Genomic DNA, 22,939 nt, shown 5'->3' with positions numbered 1-22,939 from the left:
TATATGGGCTCTGCCTCCTGAGTGTTACCTTTGTGAGACCATCTTCTAGAAAATAAATACATAGCATAAAAAATGGACAGTAATAATGCCCACCTCATGGGTTAGGAATCAGAGGTTCAAAGGGTACTCAGCTCAGCTCCCAGTGGCAGTATGGACCAGGCAGACACTTTCTCTCAAAGTTTGCTTGCTTGCTTGCCTTCTGGATTTTTATTTATTTTTTCTTTTTTTCTGAGACAGGGTTTCTCTGTGTAGCCCTGGATGTCCTGGAACTCGCTTTGCGGAACAGGCTGGCTTTAAACTCAGAGGTTCCCCTGCCTCTGCCTCCCAAGTGTGAGGACTAAAGGAATGTGCTACCACGCTAGAGTCTCTGAAAGCTTTCTTAACTCAGTTAAACTGAGCACAACCAACGCATTTATTCAGCTTAAACGACAATATAGGCAGAAATGGAAAATGTTCAAAAATTGCCAGTATGGAAACTCACTGGCTATCAGAAATGTGAATGTCTAGAGCTAGTTAAGAGATGAAGCGTGGCAGCTCTCACCTGTCATCCCAGGACTCAGGAGGAATGCCATGAGTTCACGGCCTGTCTGGGTTATATGAGTTTAGACTGAGCTGCAGCATGAGACCCCTTTTGCTGTGACTCACCTTTCACCTACTCCCATCCACATAAAGGACAGCCGCAGCTGACGGGAGCGCGCATACGCCTCCCAGCCGAAGTGACAGGAGCTCTTGCAGTGGTGAACATGATGCAACCCACAACAGAGGGCACCTGTGACTTCTCATGTGTCCTGTCAGCCCCTGAGAGCCCGGGCTTCCCTGACATACTACATTCAGAAAGTTCCAGTGTCTTTAATAAAAATTTAAGTTACTTAGAATGAAGGTCTGGCATAAATAACCCAGTACTTCCCTCAATGCACCCATGAGTGAAAAGTACATTTGAACTTCTTGAAATGTTTAAGGTAATTTGTATATTTCAGATTTGATTATAGTCATTTTCGATATCACAGCATCGGAAATTTGGTCCTAGCTTCAAAACTGTTCAGTCACTACAGACCTAGCAGTGACCGCGATAACAATGTCTGTATCACACCGCCCTTGCCAACCTCTTCTCTTTGTATGTTGTGTGCACAACAATCTGTATTTTTTAAAAAAAAAAAAAAAAAGAGCTGGGCATGGTGGTGCACATCTTTAATCCTACTTGGGCGGGAGACGCAGGTGGATCTCTGAATACGAGGCCAGCCTGGTCTAAAGAATGAGTTTCAGGCCAGCCTGGTCTAAAGAATGAGTTTCGGGACAGCCTGGGCTGCACAGGGAAACCCTACCTCAAAAATAAAGTTGCTTTTTTTTTTTAAAAAAAAAAAATATGCGTACGAGTGCTTACTTGTGTGTGCGTTGTGTGTGTGCAGTGTCTGGGGAAACCAGAGAGGGGCATCAGATTCCTAGAGCTGGAGTTATCGACAGTTGTGAGCTGCCATGAGGGTGCTGGGAATCAAAACCCATGTCCTCTGCAAGAGCAGCCAGCGCTCGTCCCTGCTGAGCCATCTCTCCAGCCCCAACTATCTATCTCTTAGATGAGGATTTTACTGCACAGGAGCATGGTTAAAACACCTCAGTGGTGAAGTGCTGCCAAGACCAAAGGCATTCACCAGTGGTACAACCACGTGCAGCTCGTCCAGTCGGAGATGCTTAATGAACTCCAACATGGATGACTAGCGTTCCTGTCTTACTTCAGAGCTCCTGGCCAATCCCAAATGCCTACCTTCAGGGAAGATACACCCAGTGTCCCAAGACTACAGTGGAGAATAAACCAAGGTGCTTTTCAAATGATGAAAGACGACAACCACTCAGGACTTTCTAATACTGGGCACGCGGAAGGTGTGGTCAATACGTGTGTACAGAAACGAGCTAACCATAACCTTCGACACACCTGAGGGAACTCCAAACACGCAGCCCATGTAATAAATGGTGCTTCCCATTCTAAAGTAACAACCCAGCCATAGCAGAGACGGGCTTGGTGACATGCCCAGGTAGGGGACACACATACTGCCACGTTCCCACGGAGACATGGCACACCCTATCAGTGGATGGAGCTGTCAGAGCTTCTATCATTGCTCTGTCGCATCTGGCAGAAGTACCTACCTTTCCCCACAGGCCCGTTGTGGGTGTCGCACTCTTCTGCACAGTTTGGACCGGATGGGGGGTTGTCAGGGCTCTCTGTCTGCGATCTGACAGTCTGGGAGGCAGATGGTGAGGCGGGGTCTGAGGGCTCCAGCTGCCAGGAGGAGTTATCTGTGCTGGACTTTAATCGTTCTCTGGAGCCTTCTTTCTTTGGTTTGATAAGTTTGACCAGGGCTTTAGCTCCGATCCAGTGGTTCTTCCTAGAGAGAAGAATTTTAGGAGTTACAACCCATGCTTACAAGAGGCAAGCAATGGCACGGGGATGGAGGTGTGGCTCTGTGGCAGGGTTCTTGCCTCGAATTCACAAGGTCCCAAGTGGGATCCCAATAACCTCAAGAAAAGAGGACGGAGGACGGTGTTCATGAACATGGCCATGATCTTATTTACACCGCGGAGGCCTGGAACTGAGAAGCCTCGCTCTTGGGTGCAGGCGAGGCAGTTAGCGGAGGGTACGCGGCATCAGACCATGCTGGTCTCCCAGAGGATGACACTTAGCTGCACCGTTACTCATCTCTTGTGTGCAAGAACGGGGCCGTGCTATCCAGCTGCTTTTTGTTTCCTTTCCCCCGTGAAAGTCATCTTCAGGCGCAGCTGCTGAAGTCAACCAATGACGGCTGGTGCTCGCTGACCGGCATTCAGGAGGTGCACCAGGGGCAGAGGTGTCTGGGCTAAAGGGAACTGAGGGCATTCTCGGGTACCTGGAGGAGAGCCCCACTACACACTTCCGGCTCTTGGTCACTTGTCACTCCTACTCCTCGCTGCAGCCTCAGTTTCCCCACCACATAGAAGATGGAGACTGGGCGGCTCAATGGAGCTCCCTTGAAGGGCTGGTGGTGATTCCAACTCCATGGCCTAGCCCAGGCAGTCTCAAGGGACCGCTCTCAGGGCTTCAGGCCAGTGACCAGGGAAGTACTACAAGAGATGATGGGCAATCTACAGGCACTGAGCTAGCCCATAACCTGGGGCACTGCTCACAGGGGTAGATTCACTGTTCATGCCTGTGAAGCCATCCCTCGTAGACAGTGTGTCTACACAGGGAATAAGGCCAATGTATATACCACAGCTGATAACTGTGGGGCCCAGGCAGGTGTTCTGCTCACGATCCCTTTCCCTCCAGGGACCCTGGCTGTGCTGTCGACATCACGCTAAACTCGGACTAAAGTCATTCAACTTTAGTGACCGACTCACAACTTTCTGACTCTTATCAAGGTTCACCCCGGTGTCTCATCAGGGCTGGCTGGCATTTGCCACCCCTCACAGGACAAGCTGGGGTATACAGGGCAGGGCTGAGAGCTCTTACTTCTTTGCCATAGGCCGGTGGTTCTCCGCCTGTGGCCGTGATCCCTTTGGACCACATATCAGATATTTACATTGATTCATAACAGTAGCAAAATTATTGTTATAAAGTAGCAAAAAAATAGTTTTATGGTTGGGGGTCACCATAAAATGAAGAATTGTATTAAAGGGTTGCAGCATTAGGAAGATTAAGAACCACTGCCATAGGGGCACCTATCAGTGGGGCGCAGGGCTGGTCCCGTCCTATGGCTCCCAGACTGTCCTGTCTCTCAACTAAACAGCCTATGATCATTGTGTCAGGGATCTAAGATCTACTCACTTCTTTGGAGCAGGGTCATAGAACTTGTACTGATCCATGATTTTTTCTTCCAGTTTTTCCTTGTGTCTCCGTAAAGCATTTAATTTGTCTCTGTGAACAGAGGGACAGGAAACTGATCAATCCAGTTTAAATAAACAAGTGAGAGTATTCAACAACCCAATCCAGATTAGAAATCGGTGTCTGGATTCGGACCTGAGGGGGTTCAATCCTACATTGCTCAATGAATTGGGAATTTAGGGTCAGCAGTACCAGCTATGCATCTAACCGGCCTTGTTGGCCTACTCCTTTAATCCCAGCACTTGGGAGGCAGAGGTGGTAGATCGCTTTGAGTTCGAGGCCAGTCAGGTCTACACAGTGAGTTCCAGTCTAGCCAAAGCTACAAAGCGAGTTCCTATCTCAAAAAATCAAAACAAAAACCCAGATATTCACGCTCTTGGAAGACCTGTGATCAGCTAAGTGGGCCTAAGAGAGCAAATATCCTACCACCTGGGAACTCACGCTTGGAACTCCCACGATTTCCCAGCCAGGCCAAGCCACTGCTGGCCTGAGGCAGACACTCTAACACAGCAATGTCACCAGGCACATTAACACTTGAACACAGAGATTGAATGCCAGTGTAGCAAAGGCACCCTGGGGCCTGGTAACAGCTTGTGAGGCACACTGCTTTCAGAGGACAAGCAAGAAGGCAACAGGCTGAAGGCCACAGACTGGGGCCCGTGACAAGCTTGAGCACGCCCCAGGCAGTCAGCCCCGGCAGAGCACCATGTGGGAAGAAAGCATCTGGGTATGGTGACCGCTTGAAAAGCCAGAAGCTCAGGGGCCAAAGCAAATCTCTGCTTCTAAATGGCGGAAACCGGCTTAGGCTTTTAACATCACAGTAGCGACTGGCAGTCCCAGTGCCTCTGCTTCCTGTCTGCCAAGCTTGCCGAACCCTGCGGGCCTTGTGTGGTCAGCTGGCTCCAAGCCCCCAACTTCCTCATGGGAAAGCGAGGCCCTAGACAGTAACTGCTCAGGTTACTTCATTGCTGAAGCAGAGAAGATAACATCTATGCGGGAAAACTTTCCCAAGAGCCCCCTGTGAAGGCTGCACTCTGGGAAAAGGCACCAATGAGGTGCACGCTGCTTGGAACAAGCTGAGAGGAGGTGTGCCAAGCCACCGGCCTGACACAGACACTCTCTAATACAAAAAACATCACCAATAGTCTCCCTAGGACCAGACTTCAACGCTGTTTCGTTAGCATCTGCCCAACCTCGGCTGGCGACTCTACCACATGGATTACAGAGGGTAAACTTCAAGCAACTGCCACTTAGATCCCAAATTACAGTGTGGGTTGGCGAATAAACCATCCCGAAGGAGGTGGCGAGTAGATGCACCAGGCAAAGAGGAGGCAGCAGAGTTACATCAGAGGGAGCTGGGAAAGCACCAGGGGTTCAGTGACCACGCCCCTCCATAAACAGGCCACTTCCTGCCTTTGTTTTGCTTTGAGACAGGGTCTCTCTATGTAGCCTCGGCTCTCTTGGAATATGATATGTAGACCAAGCTGGTCTCAAACTTACCAGAAATCCACCTGCCTTTGCCTCCTGAGTGCTGGGATTGAAGCCACACACCACCGTGGCCCACTCTTCTTGTCTTAAGCACACTGAGTCCAGCAGCACAGGGCTTGCCCAAGATGCTGGTCATCAGGAAGGACAGGCATAATATATACAAGCATGGTACACTCGGATTGTCCAACTGTGGGTTTCCAGCATCAGCGCTCTTCCTCACATTCATTACCGCTGACAAGTGACAAGACACACATCCCTTCGGACGTCCCAGGAGAAGCAATGCCTAGCTGGGCACCCTCTCGCCTACATTCCCAGCACCTAGATCACCTGCTATACCTGACCCTCCCTATCCAACCTGGCCTCCTCTCATCTCAGCTCCACGCGCCCTTCTGTGCCTCTCTAATCCCCATGGGAGGGGACTCTGTTCATCCCTGTTGCCCCAGGGTTCCAGGCTCCCACGGCCTGCTTGAGGCTGGGGGGAGGGAGGGGTTAAGCAAGGCACAGGACAAACTTACTTGCTACAGTCAGATGAGATAGAAACTGATTGCCAGTTTTTAATCTGCACTCGATCCCTGAGATGCATCTGGTGCTAGCTGCCTATTTCTACAAATGAACTCAAGTCTAGAAGTAGAGAGAGATACCCCCGCACCCCACACCATGGCAGATGCTTCAGAAAAAGCAAATGAAGGCAGAGGATATAGCTCAGTTGGTAAAATAACTGCTATGGATGCATGTGAGGACCCGAGTTCAATCCTCAGAATCCATATTAAAAAGCCAGACCGAGTGGAGTGCCCTTGTAATCCCAATAGGGAAGAGACGAGACAGGAGGACCCAGGGGTTTACTGGCCAGCCAGCCTAGCCTAATCAGGAAGGTACAGGCCAATGAGAGGCCTTATCTCAAATGACACTCCAGGTTGAACTCTGGCCTACACACACACACACACGTGTGTGCATATGTACCCCTCCTCACACATATGTTTTCACACAGAGAGAGGGCACATGGGAGCACAAAACCTCACACATGCACAAGTTAACCTTTACCTTTTTCAGAAATCGAGAACATTCCATAAAATGGTACAGTTCCATTTCCAACCCTCCAACCCTAATGGCTAGGGGCTGTCTTGAAAGCATCAGGTGTATTGGGGGAGGAGAAGACAGGACGTCTGCAGCGGGCTGAGGACAGTGGTCCAGGGGCCCCTTACGGACATGCCCACCGCGGCACTCACATGTACTGCTTCTGCTCCTCGTGGTACTGCTCCTTGTTCTCCATGTTCTGCTCTAGCAGCATCTGGTTCTGCTGACTCAGCAGCTGGATCTGGCTCAACAGGTGATGGTTCTCCTCCTCTAAGTTCCCCTTGAGACGGGAGAGCAGCTGAAACACAGACCAAGACTGTGACGCTACGCTGGGAACCCAGCCTCTCAAGGGAAAGGAACACTTGCACAGGGCGTCCATCTTAATGCTGTCTGCACTCCTGAGGACCTGGGAAGGATCGACGAGCCCGAGGCTACATTTCCTATGTGCACACCTGACCCAGCAGCCACGTGGCAGCTCGCGGCTGTTGAGAGCACAGGTGAGCCACTCTAATGGAGGTGTGAAGCCAGACGCACAAGTGGGCGCTGAAAACTCAGTAAGAAAAGGGGGAATACAAGATCACGTATGAAAGGATATTCCTGATCTCCTGGTTAAATAAAATGTTATTACAGATAATTTTCTGGGGCCAGGGATGTGGTTCCGTGGTAAAGGGCTGCCTGACATCCCAGCACTGAAAAAAGAAAAAATTATTAATCTCATTGAAAAGAACTGTTTTGAAGGCGGCTACTACACAGTGCTAAATCACACGTGTAGTTTCTATGTATTTCAACTGTGTGCGCTGCTGTGAAAGACAGCCCTTTCTGCCAAGTCAGAGACTAAAGACCGTGGGCCTGCCAAGCCATCTAGTGTCTTGTGCCCTAGCAACACAAAAGCAACCTAAGAATGGCTGTGTCCCAACAAACTACACTCTCACACATACTGACAAAAATCTCACACAATTTTCCCTAGCTACAAAATATCATTGTTAGTTTGATTTTTAGCTTCAACCATTAAAAATGTCAAGAGCCATTCTTGATCCATGGGCTGTGCAACTGCAGGCGATAGGGAGACTCTAGCCTGTGGACTGAAGTTCACAGACTTTTGTTTGAGAACAGCACTGTGGTGTAACGGGAAGGCCCAGAAGCATGGGAAGCAGAGACCGGGGCTCCTGTCCATTATGTACCTCTCTAAGGATGAAATGAGCTAACGGGTAAGCCACAGTGAACTCCCAGCATGCCACAGGAGGGAAACCCCATAAGACCAACTAATCGAAGGATCAAAGTCTGCCTCTTTCTTTTCAATCATTTTTTACAACTAATATGTATGTAATGAACAGAACTGGAAGGACAATAGAGGTTAGACCATTTTCTTTGCTAGAACGCTTCTTTGAGGTCCAAAGAAATGGCTCAGTTCATAAAAGCACTAGCCATGCAAGCCAGCAAACCTGTGCATGCACGCACACGCTCACACACAGACATATAGAGACAAAGACATACAAACACACAAAAGAATCCGCCTGCAGTGGCAGTCTCCAGTGGATATGGGTTCCCTGAGCAGTGACAGCCCTCCCCAATAGGGCACTGAGCCAAGGGCCTTTCTCTCTCTCTCTCTCTCTCTCTCATTCTCCATGGGCAGCTCAGATCTGGCTAGGTGATTGAACACTAGCGCCTGGGACTTGTCTCCCAGGGGTGTCTCAGAAATCAGGAGGGAATCACTTGCTTTCCTCAGTCTCTCTCTATACAGTGGGGTCTATCTGATACTCTATTTAAAGAAGGGCTTTGCTTCCCACAATGGCCATTTCTGACCCAGCTCTGTGCCACCAGCAGCTGAATCACCCAGGGGAACAGAGCCAGGCAGCCACACTCAATTCCAGGCCATTTTGCTTGGATGGTTGTCTGCCGAAAGGAAGAGGTAAAGAAGATGGTGCTACCATGTCCTGAAGGACTGACAGGAGCCACTGCCGACCTCAGGGAGCAAATGTCAGACCAAGTGGTCTCTGAGATGTCCCTACCCCTGGTGGCGCTCGGGTCTCACCTTGGCTCCAAAGACACCTCCAGCCTCAGAGAAGCCACCCAGGAGGAGCGCTAGCCCCTCGCAGAGCTGCCCGGAGCCACGCCTCACCTCACAGTGGTTGTCCAGCTTGGTCAGGGAGATGTCCATGCTCTGGTGTTGCTCCTTCAGTTCGTCAAAGCGCGCCTGCCAGCGGTTCAGCTCCAGCTGGGAGTTGTTCAGCGATGTTTTCAGCTCCTTGGTGTGGGCATGCAGCTCTTCGTATTCCCCTTTCAGCTGGTGGTGCAGGAAACTGACCCTATGGGGAGGAGAGCCACAGGCAAAGGGGCTCAGAAGCATTCCAAAGACAGAAAGGCCTGCAGCAGCTACGGTTTCTGGACCCGTTCTGAGAGTGGCAGACTGCACAGGCTGTTAACTCCTGTGTGTAATGTAAGAATTCTGAGCAAAACTGCTGCTTTTCAGCCGTGTTCTCTGGGGCTCTAAGAGGGCACCTCTGATGCCATGCTGGCCTGGGTATGGGGAGAGAGGACAATACACATGCAGGCTAAGATACTGGCCTAAATAGGACATCAAGGCCAGTAGCCTTCTACATTACAGTCTAGGCATTCTGGTGTAAGTGGAAAAAAGAGCTATGGAAAAAGAAAAAAACACTGGGGAATATTTTCACTCTAAAACACAGCACTCACTCTTCCAAAGAAGAAAGGAAACCAACAGTCCCACTCAGCCAGGACACCCAAGAACCACGTTAACCACCAGCATGGCACAGTAACGCTACAGGTGCAATACTGGTACCGACTCGACAATAACCAACAGCTCAGCTCTCTAATTGGACTTAAGAGCCACTCAACAAGAGGGAGATCATGCCTGGTACTGGAAACCTAGCTAAGTAATCAGAGCTAGAGAAACCATGGCTACTGGAGGAGAATCTACAACCAGTAATTTACTAAACCAGCATAATCCCTAACAGCAACCTATAAACAGTGGACCTTATACCCACAGGCAAGTGTAGTTTCACCCCTCGTCAAGGAAACTTCTCTTTGCAACAGAAGCTACTACAGACAACCACAACCAATGAATATGCAGAGACGTGGAGCCCAGTCCCAACATACATCTACAGACGCTCCTACATCTAAGGCTCAGGGAACACTGCAGAAGAGGGGGAAAAGATTCACAGAGGGGCTAGAGATGGCCCAGGGGTTAAGAGCACTTGACCGCTCTTCCAGAGGTTCTGAATTCAATTCCCAGCAACCACATGGTGGCTCACAACCATCTGTAATAGGATCTGACTAACTCTTCTAGTGTGCATGAAGGTAGATCACACAAATACATGAATAAATTACAAAAGAAAAAAAAAGATTCTCAGAGCCAGAGGATGGGGGACTTTACTGTGAGATTATCCCCTAGTAACATCAGAAAATACACCCATGAGGTCTCACCAACATGACTGCCCAAACACGAGCTAAACAAGGAAGACGTCAAAGAACATGCCACACAGCATGGGGACCCCAGGAGACCTCAACCCTACCCAAAGAACTCCAGGCAACTGAGGAGAGCTGGGAGCTGGAGAGGTGGCACTCCCAGGAAAAGAGCAAACCAACTGGCTGTCCAGTGCCAAACAGTCAGCCCTGAAAACACACGTCCAAGCCTGCGACTCTAGGCAGGTGGAGCTTATCTAACACAGGTGTTTTCTCTGCTAGGCACATGGCTGCCACTATGCACTCAGGACACCGACTGCATTTAAACACTGTACCTGGGTTTGCTTAACACAGCAAGATGAGGACTCACGCCACTGAAGACGCGGCAATAATAGGTCCTGGGAGGACTCTGGTCCACAGTGGGAAAGACGGAGGAAGGGAGCTGGTGAACCTGACAACTGGGACATTTTGTGAATGCTGTACATACCCACAAAAGATTCATGAATAGGATTGAGATGCTGGTTACAGATACGCACTGGCGACTGGGTGAATCTGCTGAATGAGGAAGACCACCATGGCTCCCGCAGGCTGGGCTGACATCTGAAGACGGCTATCCAGATACATGACCCGCCCTTCCCTGTACAGGTTGGGCACCGCCATCCATGCCACCTCCACAAGCACAGCCCTCAGCTCCTCGCCTGGCCAGCATCACGCAGTCCGTGACAAGGAGTTCACAAGCCTTCCACACTAGCAGGTTTTACTGAGGACTGGTCTGAACGGACTTTTGGGTAGCTGCCACTCCCCCAGGCCCGGGTGGGCGAGCCTGGGTGCTCACCTGTCCAGCTCTACTCGCAGCCTTTGGTTCTCGCTCGTGGCAACAGCGTTGGTCCTCTGTTCCCGCTGCAGAGCCTCCCGCTCGGTGCTCAGCACTTTTTCCAGCTCCTCCAGCTCAGCTTTCTGCTTTTGTAAGTCACCATGCCTGGTGGAGGAAGCAGTCATTGGAAGCGCGGCCAGGTTTTATCTTCCACAAGCAACTTACACCCCAGGAGATGGGAACAGACCCTCTCAGAAAAATGGGGACTCCTCTGAGACCTTCTCTCTGTGGAGTGAGAGGCCGGACGGCAGGGGAGCAAGAGGAATGCTGCCAGAGTTGGGTCTGTCAGTCTCCCAGGGGCCCAGAGTCCTCTTCCATTCTCTGGTCCCTTTTGTGTGTCGCCTGAGAGCATAAGGCCTGCACTCTACACCCTTTTTAGAGACTCATCTTACAAAGCAGTTCACTAACAACCAGCAGATCTAAAGGAAACCACAAAATAAACAGCTAAATTCTACTGTATGAAACAAATAATCCCTGCTCACACCCTCCTCACCCTATGGGAGCCCACATCTCTGTTCCCACTGGCGGGACGGGGGGGGGGGGGGGGGGGGGTTGTTGAGGTCTCACCTCCACACACACACTCTGGGCTTGAACTTTCTTTCTCAATCCTTGTAGGCTGCACAGCTGTCGCTGGGGGGCAGCAGAGCACAAGGAGGATCAACAAGCCCTGACTTTTGTCCCTCCCTGCTGATAACCTAGATCTCCAAGTCCGTGAAAGGAGTGGTCTGAAGCACACTACTCAACCACCTGGCTCAGAAGACCAGGACGTTGCCCCCCACACACACACACACCTCTCTTCAGAGTATGTAACATTCTGTAGGTGTCCTTCTGTTGGGGTCTCCAGTCTCCTCTCTAATTTCTACCCCCACATCAGCTGAGCCTGGGCCATCTCACTGGAGCCCCAGGTAAGGAGACTCAAAGACAAATGTTTCCAAGGCCATTAGCCAAAGCACAGAGGTGGCCCTACCACATAGCAGGGTACAGAGATAAGATGTGGAGATCTGTCTGGCTTCCAGAGCCAAGTTAGCGACCGTGGAAGAATCACCCAAGGTTGACAATAAAGGCCACAAACTGACCAGCAAGGCTTTCCAGTTCCTGCTCTCCTTGTGTCACTTCAGCAAAGCATACAGATCTAGTCCGCCACGGCCCGCAAGCCTTACCAGTGAGCCCTTGACACGACACAGCAAGTATCTGGCAGGAGGCCAATTAAACATCAAATGAAAGGAATCCAGACTTCTGTCACTCTGAAGACTGTGCCTCTAGCCAAAGACGTAAGTAGCTGACACGCTATACCAAGCCAGGACCTTGACCTTCAGGGTCAGTCTCAACTACAAAAACCTTCCTCCTCTGAATGGGCATTAAGACTCTAAGAAGAGGGAAGAGATGGTTCAATGGCTGAGAGCACTGGCCATTCTTCCACAGGTCCTCAGTTCAATTCCCAGCACTTACATGGTGGCTCACAACCATCTCTAACTGTAGTCCTTGGGACACAGTGCCTTCTCCTGGTGTGCAAATGCACACACAGACAAAAACACCTATACACATAAAATACATAAGTAAACCTCACGTTGGTGCTCGCCTTTAATCCCAGCACTCAGGAGGCAGAGGCAAGTGGATCTCTGAGTTCAAGGCCAGCTTGGTCTACAGAGTGAATTCCAGGACAGCCAGGGATAACTCTGTCTTAAAAAAAAAAACAAAACAGACCCCCAAAAAAAAATCTTTAGAAGACTCTAAGAAGACAATGTTTTATGACGCTTGAGAGCAGAGATCACACCCGTATTAGTGCCAATGCTATGTTCCACTGCATTAGTCTGCCAAGGGCATGGCTCCTTCCAGGACTAGACACAGCACCATATACATAGCATAGGCCCAATAAATCCTGCATATAGTATGGGCTGGAGGGGGAACACCAGGGGATAAAGATACCTAGAGGCAGAAGCTGCACCATCTGGTAGGAAGGAAAAGTCACACTGAAGCCAACATCTTGGCAGCCCTGACGGACAGAGATGAGGGAGACTCTAGATGAAGGCAGAGGCCATAGTTGATGGGAAAATCCACTGCCGCCACCATTCTACCCACAAGTACCATCAGCACCCCCGCAAGGCTTTCCTGGCTCAGTAACATTTGTAGATCCCCACAATGGAGACTTCTTACACGTCAGTCACTCCTACCAGACATAGCCTAGCTGTTCTGCTGAGGTGGTCCGGGCAGAAATGCTGTCAGTGGGGGCACTTAGCTAGTGCAGGAAGGGGACGCTGGTTCTCTCCTGTCCCACTCCTGTGGGTTCCTTCTTTGAGCAAACCTCCTTCGGATGCATGGCTCACTGATTCTCCAGGCTCTGGAGATAAAACTCCAGATGGGACTTTAGATACACCTGCTAGGGATATGGAACCCGTAGTACAGGAGCAAGGACTCAGTCAACAGTGGGTGACCTTAATGACACACACCCCAGGACCTGGGACTGCCAATGAAAAATTAACATTTATGTATTTCAACATAGCAACAGTTTACCTTTAAAAAAAAGGGGGACAAGTGCAGATGAAAGGACAATTGCAGTGTGGGTGACCATGGGAGGGCACCTGGGGGCTCAGCAGTCTCTCTCCTGTTCTCTCCCTCCCTCCCTCCCAACTGTGCTAAGATCATAGGAGTGGGATTCCTTTGTGCTCTGTTGTATGCATTCAATATTTAACATAATGGGAGGATACACACACACACACACACACACACATTTTTTGGTTCTTCAAAACAGGGTTTCTCTGTAGTCTGTCCTGGAACTCACTCTGTAGACCAGGCCTGCCTCTGCCTCCTGAGTGCTGGGATTAGAGGCGTGTGCCCGGCAGATCTGAGTCTTTTAAGCAAGCCCTCTAGACTTAAGACTTGGAATAGGCAGTCTAAAGTATGAATGTGCACAACCCTGCAGAGGTAGCAGGAGAATTTTCTCAGGGCTGTGGGTCAGGAGAAAAGGTGGGGAGGAAGAAGAAAGAATTCTTAGTGAGCAAATCTCCAAGTGTCCACACTGGGTCACAGAGTCAGGGTGAGCCATGTCCCCAGCTGGACAGACAAAAATCACATAAAAATCACTAAAGGTTCTATTTCCTTCCCTTTGGGAAAGCTCAGGTGCACCAACAATGGGAAGCAGCCTGCCAAGAGGAAATGCGGGGGAGAGAAGGAGGTACGTAGAGGGCTTCAGGAAAGTCCCAGAAGCTCTGGGACAGCCTAAGGGGCTCGGCACAATAGCTGCCTCTACCATAGGCTGCATCTCTACCCCCAGGCCTCTCTCAGGTCTCCCAACTACATACCCAGCTTCCCTCTCCCCAGGTGTTTGCCTCCTCTGCCCCACAGGCCCTATCCCTGCCCTCCCCTGCCCACAGGCCCTATCCCTGCCCTCCCCTGCCCATAGGCCCTACCCCTGCCCACAGGCTCCAGGGCCCACCTCTCCCCAAGCTCCTTATGCTCCAGCTCCAGGTTCCGGTGCAGTGTCTTCAGGCAGCTGTGCTGTCGGATGAGGGCCTCATACTCGGAGGACTGGCGCTCGTACAGGGCACCCAGGTGCTCATGGTCCTGCAGCAGGGCCTCATACGCCGTTGCCAGTTGCTCCTGCTGCTTCTGCAGACCTTCGTGTTCAGCCTCCTTGGCCGCGTGTTGGCTCTGCAGGACTGTGTACTGCGCACCCAGTGCTGCATTCTGGGAGCTCAGTGTAGAATTCTCCACCTGCAGGAGAGCAGAGCCCTGTGTGTGGTGAGCAGGCCAAGGACTACCAGCCGCAGGTGGCACCAGAGGGACCACAAGGTAGGCCAGGCATGGGCAGTGCTTCTAGAACTTGAGGACTTGGCTCTGGAAAGGGGGGGGGGGGGACAACATGGCAAACACTGGCTATATGAAAAGGTTGTCATCCTGAACCATCTCCAGAAACTGTCCATCTTGGTAAGCCCGTTATAAGGCATTACTGATTATTTTTTAAAGCCTGTTTTCTAGACAAGCCAACAGAAAATCTGTCAACGTCTTTGTTCTGCTAGGGTCTGCACTGAGGACTTTGAGCATGCTAAAAGTGGTCCGTATCTGAACCCCCGGTGTTTTTAGAATATTCTAACATAATCCCAAAACAGAAAACTGAACAGGGGCCAGAATTCCTGATATTAAAGGCAGACAAAGGCTTTTTCTAAGACAAAACAAAGTAACAAATCAACATCCTATTTTGTTATTTTAACAAAACAAACCCAACCTCTTTGCCAAATACATTTCCTGTTTATTGTCTCTGTCCCATACACAACTTTCCAACTTTTCCCAGAAATTACATTAACGAGCAATTTTTCATTTTCCCACCACTTAATAGTCACAAATAAAACCACGTGATACATGGGCTGCAATGCTGGCCCTACTGGCTGATTCCAGCAGACGGAAGCCAGGTCACAGCCCCACTTCCCCTCTATCAACTTAATACAGCTCTGCCAGGTTGTACAATACAGAAACTGTTTAACCGAGCTTACTTATTTCCAAATCTCTCTCTTTTGGTGTGTATGTATGTGTGCGTTTACGTGTGCATATCATGCTCACTTGTATAAACTGAAAAGCAAAGAAATGAAGTTTTAGCCAGACAGCCCCAGGCCCAGCTATAAGAAATGTCTCATGAGCCACCCTACCTTCAAAGACTCCCATCTACAGCAAACCTCGTAACAACCACCCAGTCCCCACTGCCCCACGCTTGGCCTTGCAGCTCCCACCAAGGAGCCGCCCTGGGTCCCGCTACCTGCAGCTTTGCGGTCTGGGTCTGCAGTGTGGTGGTGTGTTCCTGCAGGAAGGCGCTCTGCTTCTGTAGGGTCAGGATCTGGCTGCTGAAGGCCACATTCTGAGTCTCCAGGTGCTGCAGCTGATCCTTCAGCAGCTGCTTCTCGGCCTGAAGAGCTGCGTTCTAGAGGAGAAGCATGCGCCAGTTACCCACGGCATGACAGGCTCTCTGGCACGAGCCCTGGGGCTACTGAACCCTCAACGGCAGACACAGCCCAGAGCTGGGGTTCCTCAGGCACAGGAAGTGAAGAGCTTCCCTCTTGGAAACAGAGAGACAACTAACAGAATTTTCAAAATAGGACACAAGATTACAGGAGTTATTGTCCAGGACCTGAGACACACGGGCATGCGAGCCACTTTCATGATTCCGTTTGTTTCCTCTGGAATGGAATACCTGACGAGTACTTTTCTGTGAGCTGAAGCCACTCCCCACTGACCTCAGCAATGGCTGTCCTTACATTTGAGACAACAAATGGAACAGGGTACTTAAGAGTGGAAGACTAAGGCTGGAGGGATAGTTCACTGGCTAAGAGCACTGGCTGCTCTTCCAGAGGTTCCAGGTTCAAGTCCCAGCAACATGGCAGCTCAAAACCATTTCTAACTCCAGTTCCAGGGATCTGACACCCTCACACAGACACGCGTGCAAGTAAGACACCAATGCACACAAAGATAAACTACTTTTAAAAAAGGGTAGGAGATAACAAAGATCATATGTATCATGTTACCAACCAGGTTAGGAGCCAGGACATGGGCTGCCGGCTGGTGCTACCCCTTATTAGCATGTGACTTTGAGAGAACCTCTAATGTTCTGTCTCAGCTTGTTTGTCTATTGAAAATCATCACAGTGAACTTCAAAATGTCACTGTTGTAATCAGGGGCACAAGGGGGGCAAGCGCGCACCGGAGAGCTTTCTCTGGTAAGGACCAAGGGTAAATGCAGGGGTGGTGGTCATGTCACCTCGATCCCAACAATGAAGGCTGCCGAAGCCCTGGGAAAGCAGCGCAGACCACATGGCAGTATAAGAGGTGACTGCATGTCAATAAAGCTTTGTTCAGACACAGCTTGGGCCATGGTACTGGGAGGTAGCGCGGGAAAACACATCACTGTGGGGATAAAGGCTGGCGCACAGATTCTAGGTTTGTCACCACAGGCAGGGAGGTCAGCCCAGGAGACTAGGTGCGTCCCCTTGTATTTGAAAGGCTGAAGGAACTACACTGAAAGGCATCCAAGGGACCAGCCAGGAGAACTGAGGAAGTGTCCTACTAAATCCAATAGCCTCTGTGACCTCTGCCATCCATATTCTTTGCAGTGGTGATACACTCTCAGGCAGCTGCTATTAAGATGCTCAGTTCAAGGGCAGCCCACTCACGCTACGCTCTAGCTCGATGGCCCGGTCCTTTACACGGAGAAGCTCCATGGTGGCCTCTTTGTGGCTGGGCTCCCAGGCCTCTTTTTCTTGGGGACTGGTGTCCACCTTGCCCGTAGGGAGCTTCAGCACGTCCTGTGCCTGGGTTCTGTCCTCCTGGGTCTGCCTGAGCTGCTCACATTCGTCCTTTACCTGCAAGCAGCATTGGAAAGCAGACTCAGGCAGGAAGCAGCCAGCGGGTGCCCCACTAGTAGGCAGGGAGGGACCCCTCACCAAAGCCTCAGACACCCACCTACTCATTACCTGAGGAGGGACAGGCTGGATGTTCTCCTTTGCCATGTGCTTCCCCAGAGAGGACACAAAAGGTGGGGACGTGAACCTTCACCTGGCTTAGCCCCCCCTTAGCTACGTGATAGGTAGGTTCTGTTGCTTGCCTGGGCCTCCAGTCTACACCACACAACAAAACTGGGCATAGACAGTCGCACATCTCACAAGAGCCCCGCCAGCTCTGCGTCTGCCTGACTTCAAATCCCAAGTCAACTCTGTAACCAGGGAATGCGCCACATGTTTAAAAAGGGAAACGGTAACATGTGGCACCAGCCCATCCATACACAGATGGAGATGGAATACACAAGTGTGTGTGTGCGTGCGGATCTCCTTATTGACATGTGTGGAAAATGTGAATGAGGGAAGCATATTTATATGCACGTAGACTGTGCATACATGTCATCTGTATGTATGGGAACATGTTCTTGTATGTACCCAAGAGTTGACACACATATCCATACAAGGTCCTGTCCCATTTAAGGGGCCTTGGAGTCTGCAGGGTTCTGCTTGGCGCTCTGGGCTGTTTTGTGTTCCCACACCTTACCTGGAGGTGTGGAACTGCCCTAAGCCACAGCCTCCTCCCTACCATGCACCTGGCTGTCGTGCCAGCTCCTATACCTGAGGTGGACACCCTGTGGAGCCTATAGTTCATCCTCACGTGTCCCAGAACACTGCCCTGCTTGTCTCAGAGGCCTGGTCCTTACCATCTGCAGTTCAATCTGCAGTTGGCGATTCAAGCTTTCTTTCTCTTCCACCTGGGCCTCCAAAAACACAATCTTTTCTTCTTTCATGGCCAGTGTTGTTTTCAAGGCTGATTCACTTTTGCTTTCCAAAATCTTGCATTTTCTGAAAATATAAAGATACAATAGTACAGTTTTCATGCCACTTCACCCCAATCTCATCTCCCTGTGGCCAGCACACACTCTTCCCATTAAGTTGGTTTCATATGCCACTTGCAGAAGGTGTCACAGGGACCCAGAGCCCTTCCCGGGGTTCCCTGGCTGACATGTTCACAGAACAATCACCGCTATGCTTTACGACTACTCCTAGAAGAGGTGTGCTATCACAGCCACTTTACCCATGGTCTTCGACCATCTCAGCAAACACCAGCAACCGGTCCAAGGTCACAGAGCTAGGACACGGCAGCTCTGTGGTCGCCCACTGCACCAGACACGTCAAAGTAGGTATGTGAGTCTTGGTGCTTACAAATCCAGAAACGTCAAGTTATTCAAGAAGGCATGGCTAGAAGATCTGTAGCCATCCATTAAGAGAGATGTGGCCCTCCCCGGCCTGCAGGTCAGTGCAGAGCCTGTCAAACATGCAAGAGGCCCTGGGGTTCAGTTCCAGCTCCACAGCTGTTTATCACACACAACATTCTCCTTGCATGCCTCCTTGAGACTCTCCAGGGACAAGACCTGAACTAAGGACAGACACAAGGGTCATGTGATACAGTGACTTCAGCAGTGAAGAATAGATCTCAGCTCAGGCTGAGATCCAGGAGCTCAGATTCATCGGAGGGCACGGTGCTGGCATGCAGGGGACTGTCCTTACGTGTCACTGTGACTATTATCCTCCTGCAGCAGCAGCTCCTTGCTGAGGCCAACCTTCTCCAGCTCTTGGCTCAGTTTGTCCAGTTCGCTGGTCAGCTGCTGACTCTTCAATTTTTCCAGCACCAGGTCCTATGAGACAGGATAATACCACTGTTGGCAGAAGTCTGGCAGAGGCATGGCAGGGAGGCTAGGGCTTCATGACGGAGTCACCTCTTTCCCAAACCTGGCTGTTTCAGATGTTACAGGCAGGCAAGCAAGCAAGCAAGCAAGCTAGGTGATGAGGGGGTTAACTCCTGGATGCTCTATCAAAAGAAAAGGGACAAACACCCTTTCTCAGCTTTTTTGGTGCTATAAACAACAGACCACACAGCAACATATAGAGGATGGATCCAAAATGTTCTCCTTCTCCAAAACAGGTCAGAAATATTCCACTGTGCTGCCTTTAGTAGCGATAATGATCTCTACTAATATGACTGACTTTTTAAATTATAAATTTAGCAAGTAATTAAACACTCAATATTGACAATAAAAAAAAAGCAAGGAGAGAAAGATTTTTTTTTTTGTTACTATAACTCAGGGTGGCCTTACTGTGTAGCTGAGGCTGATCCTGAACTTCTGATCTTCCTGTTCTCCAAGTAATAGGTGTACACCACCATGCCTGATTCTACACTGTGGTTTCAACCCAGCGCTCTGTGCAAGCACCCAACCAAGCCTCCCGTCTCCACACCCAAAGGAGTGTATTTTAAACCTTGGCTTTGGTTAACTTTTCAGAATGTGGGCAATAAGCCCAAAGTTCATCTCCTCAATCCATTTTGCTTCCGTCCCTGCACATATATCTGAGAGTAGCTATTACTTCTGCCTGGTGCTACAGCTAACCCTCCTATCAAATCACAGGCAGGATGGGATCCCCACCACCAGATTTCCTGGCCACACCAGCAGCTGATGCCAGGCGAGCAGCTCTGGGTTAGCGCAACATGGATCAGCTCCTGGATGAAGCAGAGAGGAGCTGGCATGTGTTTTCCGGCAGCCTTCTAACCTGCCATGGCCACTGCCCAAGCCCAGTGCCGAGATGGTGGAGCTCTAGGTCAAAGCTGCAGCTGGGTCCTTGGCAGACTGAAGACAGGAGGATCAGGATTTCAAGGCTAGCCTGGGCTACACAAGGATCCCAGACTAGCCTGAGCTACATAGCAAGATTCTGTATTCAAAAATGAAAACAAAAGCAGAGCAGCATCCGGGACGGCTAAGTCCCAGGTCAGATGGCCGACTGCTTCAGGACTGTCCTGCTGTGGTGAGAGTGGCGTGCATCTGTGTGACAAGCCCTGGAGATCCCTGGGAAGTTGGTGACTGTATCACAGCCCACACTGCCCGCACTGGACAGACATGGGCTGTGGGAGGTATGCAAAGCTTGTGTTCCTCCCTGGCTCAACCTACATTGTCAAGGCTCTGAGCTCACTTTGAAATCACTTCCCTTCTCACTAGGCACATAGCACCCTGCAGCCGCCTCCGGCTGAGCTCCACAGAGTGTCGGGCTTTCTTCCTTGATCTACCTGGCACATGCTGATGAGCCAGAAAGACAGTCCACTCGGGGATGGTTTAGTTCTAAGCTAGAAGGAGCCAGGCACCCAATCAGTGAACTGACAACTACCTGGAACTGAGCTGAGATGAAGCCTGCGGGTTGGGCCACTCTCTACTAGAGCACACCATGATGAACACACCAACAGCCCAAGAAAAGGGACCAAGGGCAGTAGAACAGATGCCCAGGAAACAGAAAATACGAGAGGCTAAAACGGTCACACACTTTGATCCCATCACTCTACTTCTAGAAACATATCCTTTAAAAAAGTGTCCGATACGTTCGTGACGTGATAGGGACGTCCAGTACCACGGAAGCAGTAAGAACATGGGGAAACCAGAAGACAACTTGAGAGAGTCCATTCTCTCCTTCCACTATTTGGGTTTGGGGGATCAAATTCAGACCGTCAGGCTTGTCAGCAAGCAAATGACAGACATATGCCCCCCCACACCAAATTAATAAATGAATGAATGAATAAATAAATGTAAGAAAACCATCACCTAAAAAAAAAAGAAACTAATTTCATGTGGAAAAACATGAAAACATAATTTAAAAAAGTAAGAAGAGCTTGGCCATATATAGTCTGGTATGGAGCAGCCCTATGGTACATGACTGATTCACGATTCTCTTTTAATTTATGGTCAGTTTGGGGAATCCTGGTTTTATCCCGGGCTAGCAGTACACACGGTTCAACACTGTCTCTCAATGCTGGGCAAAGGCAGTGAGCTAGAGCTCTGAACCGCAGGCACTCCAGACTGCTGTGTGCCTAAGCTTATGTGCAGGAGATGGCGTGTGTCAAGTACATCTTCCATTTACAGAATCCGATCTATAGTGAGTGACAGGAACACAACCCATTGTGAGTGGAGGGGCGCACAGACACGGGGGCACAGAGTGAGAGGAAAGGATTCCCAGGGGGTTGTTAATGAGTAGTGAGCCACCCCATGCCTTTCCCCCAGGTTGATTGAGCTCAACCTCAGGGAACACCCAAGATCCCCCTCCATTCCAGAACCTCCCATCCTGGAAACAGGCCAAGGCTCACCTCTCTCAGGGTGGTCAGCGTCTTCGTGTGCACAGTGACCTGCTTGGTGAGGTCCCTGTTGTCCTTCTCCAGCTCCTTCAGCTTGCTGGCCGCATCCCGGCAGCGTGCCAGCTCTTTGTCCAGCGCACGGCTCTCCTTCTCGGCTGCTGACAGTTTAGCAGCACTGTCATCCAGGACAGCATCCTTGAGCTCCACCTGCTGCCATAGGCGCCTGGTCTCCTTCTCCAGCAGTTTCTTGTCCTTCTCCAGTTGGGCCACCTCCTGCTCCAGGGCCTTCCTGTCCTTCTCAGCCCCCTCAAGCTGCTTGTGGGTGAGCTGCAGAGTCTCCAGGTCTCGCTTCAGAGACTGGCGCTCAGCTTCCAGCTCGCTCAGCTCCCTCTCGAGGGCCTGGGACTTGTGGTTGCTGCTTTCTAGGTTGTGCTGCAGCCGCAGGTTCTCGGCACTCACGCTCTGGTAGCTGAGTTCCAGGCGCTCTGAATTCTTGCTTAGAGTCTTCAGCAGCTCCACACTCCTGCGCAGCTCCTCCTTCTCCTGCTCCAGCTGCTGGTTCTCCGTCTCGATCTGCGCCATCTTGGCGCTGGTGAAGCGCATGGCCTCCACCATCTTTCGCAGCTCCAGGTTCTCCTGATCCAGCTGCTTGTTGTCCCGCTCCAGGCCCTCGAGCTGCACAGACACGTTCTGCAGGGTGTCTAAGGACTTTCTCAGCGCTCGGTTCTCCAGCTCCAGACCCTGGCTCTCATGCTCCAGGGCCTCGACCTTCTCCATGACTGTCTTCAGGGAGGTCACCTTCTTGGCCAGCTGCTCATTCTCCTTCTCCAGCACCTCTGCCCGCTCTCCCTTCTCCTTGGCCTCCTCCAGGTCTCTGTGCAGCTGCTTCTTCTCTAGCTCCAGTTGGCTGACTTTGCTGCCAGCCTCAGTCACAGCCTGGTGGAGGGCTCTGTTTTCCTTCTCCACATCCTTCATGCTGTTGACCTGTGGCCTCTCCCGCAGTGACCACACGGCCTGGTGGAGGTGGCCCTTCTCCTGCTCCAGGTCCTTTATCTATAAGCAAACACATTAGGTATGACCCAGGCTGCTGCCGGAACCCACACCAGTGATCTGGGTTCACACAGGAGCTGCCAAGTAGAAGTCTTCAATACCACTCTGTGGTGCACCCAAACACATCTATGGCTCATCACAACACACTCGACACAGTGATCATGGTCTTAGACCTAAATGACAGGTCTCTTTCTTGAAAGTGTTAGTGATTCCCTTGGTCATGGTCAGCAGAACCCAGTGGATATCCTAGCTGCCTCTATGGTGTTCTCTTGGGCAACACCCTTCTGTTGTCCAGTTTCTGTTGTCCATGGATACATTGGACTGGCTGCTGCTTCCTGTGCCTTGGTCCCTTCCCTGTGTCTTCTCTTCACTGACCTCAGTGCCCCAAGAAACCTTGCACAATGGCTTTAAAGAGCCGCTGTACGTCCTTGGCTGTGAGTGAGTTTCCTGGAAGTGTGCTGTGTGGGGTACCAAGCCTTCAAAAGTTCCAGCTTCCCTGACCTCCCTGAGTGATGGGCTGTACCTGTAAATTGTAACGAACCATTTCTTCTA

At 50.7% G+C, this 22,939-nt stretch overlaps 1 protein-coding gene across 3 annotated transcripts in view; it reads right to left on the bottom strand.

The window, feature by feature from the left end:
- Ccdc88c (coiled-coil and HOOK domain protein 88C) overlaps positions 1-22,939 on the bottom strand; it is a 128,323-nt gene that overhangs the window by 20,811 nt on the left and 84,573 nt on the right. For all 3 annotated transcript variants that reach the window (XM_087911573.1, XM_048449450.3, XM_087911574.1), the window contains 11 exons: positions 21,350-22,390; positions 18,739-18,866; positions 17,892-18,033; positions 16,864-17,052; positions 15,457-15,618; positions 14,143-14,420; positions 10,671-10,814; positions 8,532-8,718; positions 6,565-6,710; positions 3,794-3,883; positions 2,140-2,378 (listed from right to left, as the gene is read on the bottom strand). In XM_087911573.1, the coding sequence (XP_087767699.1) occupies positions 2,140-2,378; positions 3,794-3,883; positions 6,565-6,710; positions 8,532-8,718; positions 10,671-10,814; positions 14,143-14,420; positions 15,457-15,618; positions 16,864-17,052; positions 17,892-18,033; positions 18,739-18,866; positions 21,350-22,390 (2,746 nt within the window). The remainder of the gene's footprint in view (positions 1-2,139; positions 2,379-3,793; positions 3,884-6,564; positions 6,711-8,531; positions 8,719-10,670; positions 10,815-14,142; positions 14,421-15,456; positions 15,619-16,863; positions 17,053-17,891; positions 18,034-18,738; positions 18,867-21,349; positions 22,391-22,939) is intronic.

This window comes from Myodes glareolus, chromosome 11 (genome assembly GCF_982192425.1).
Source record: "Myodes glareolus chromosome 11, mMyoGla1.1, whole genome shotgun sequence".
Taxonomy (NCBI): domain Eukaryota; kingdom Metazoa; phylum Chordata; class Mammalia; order Rodentia; family Cricetidae; genus Myodes; species Myodes glareolus.
Note: the sequence above shows the minus strand (reverse complement) of the source record. Positions and strands in the feature narration are given on the sequence as shown.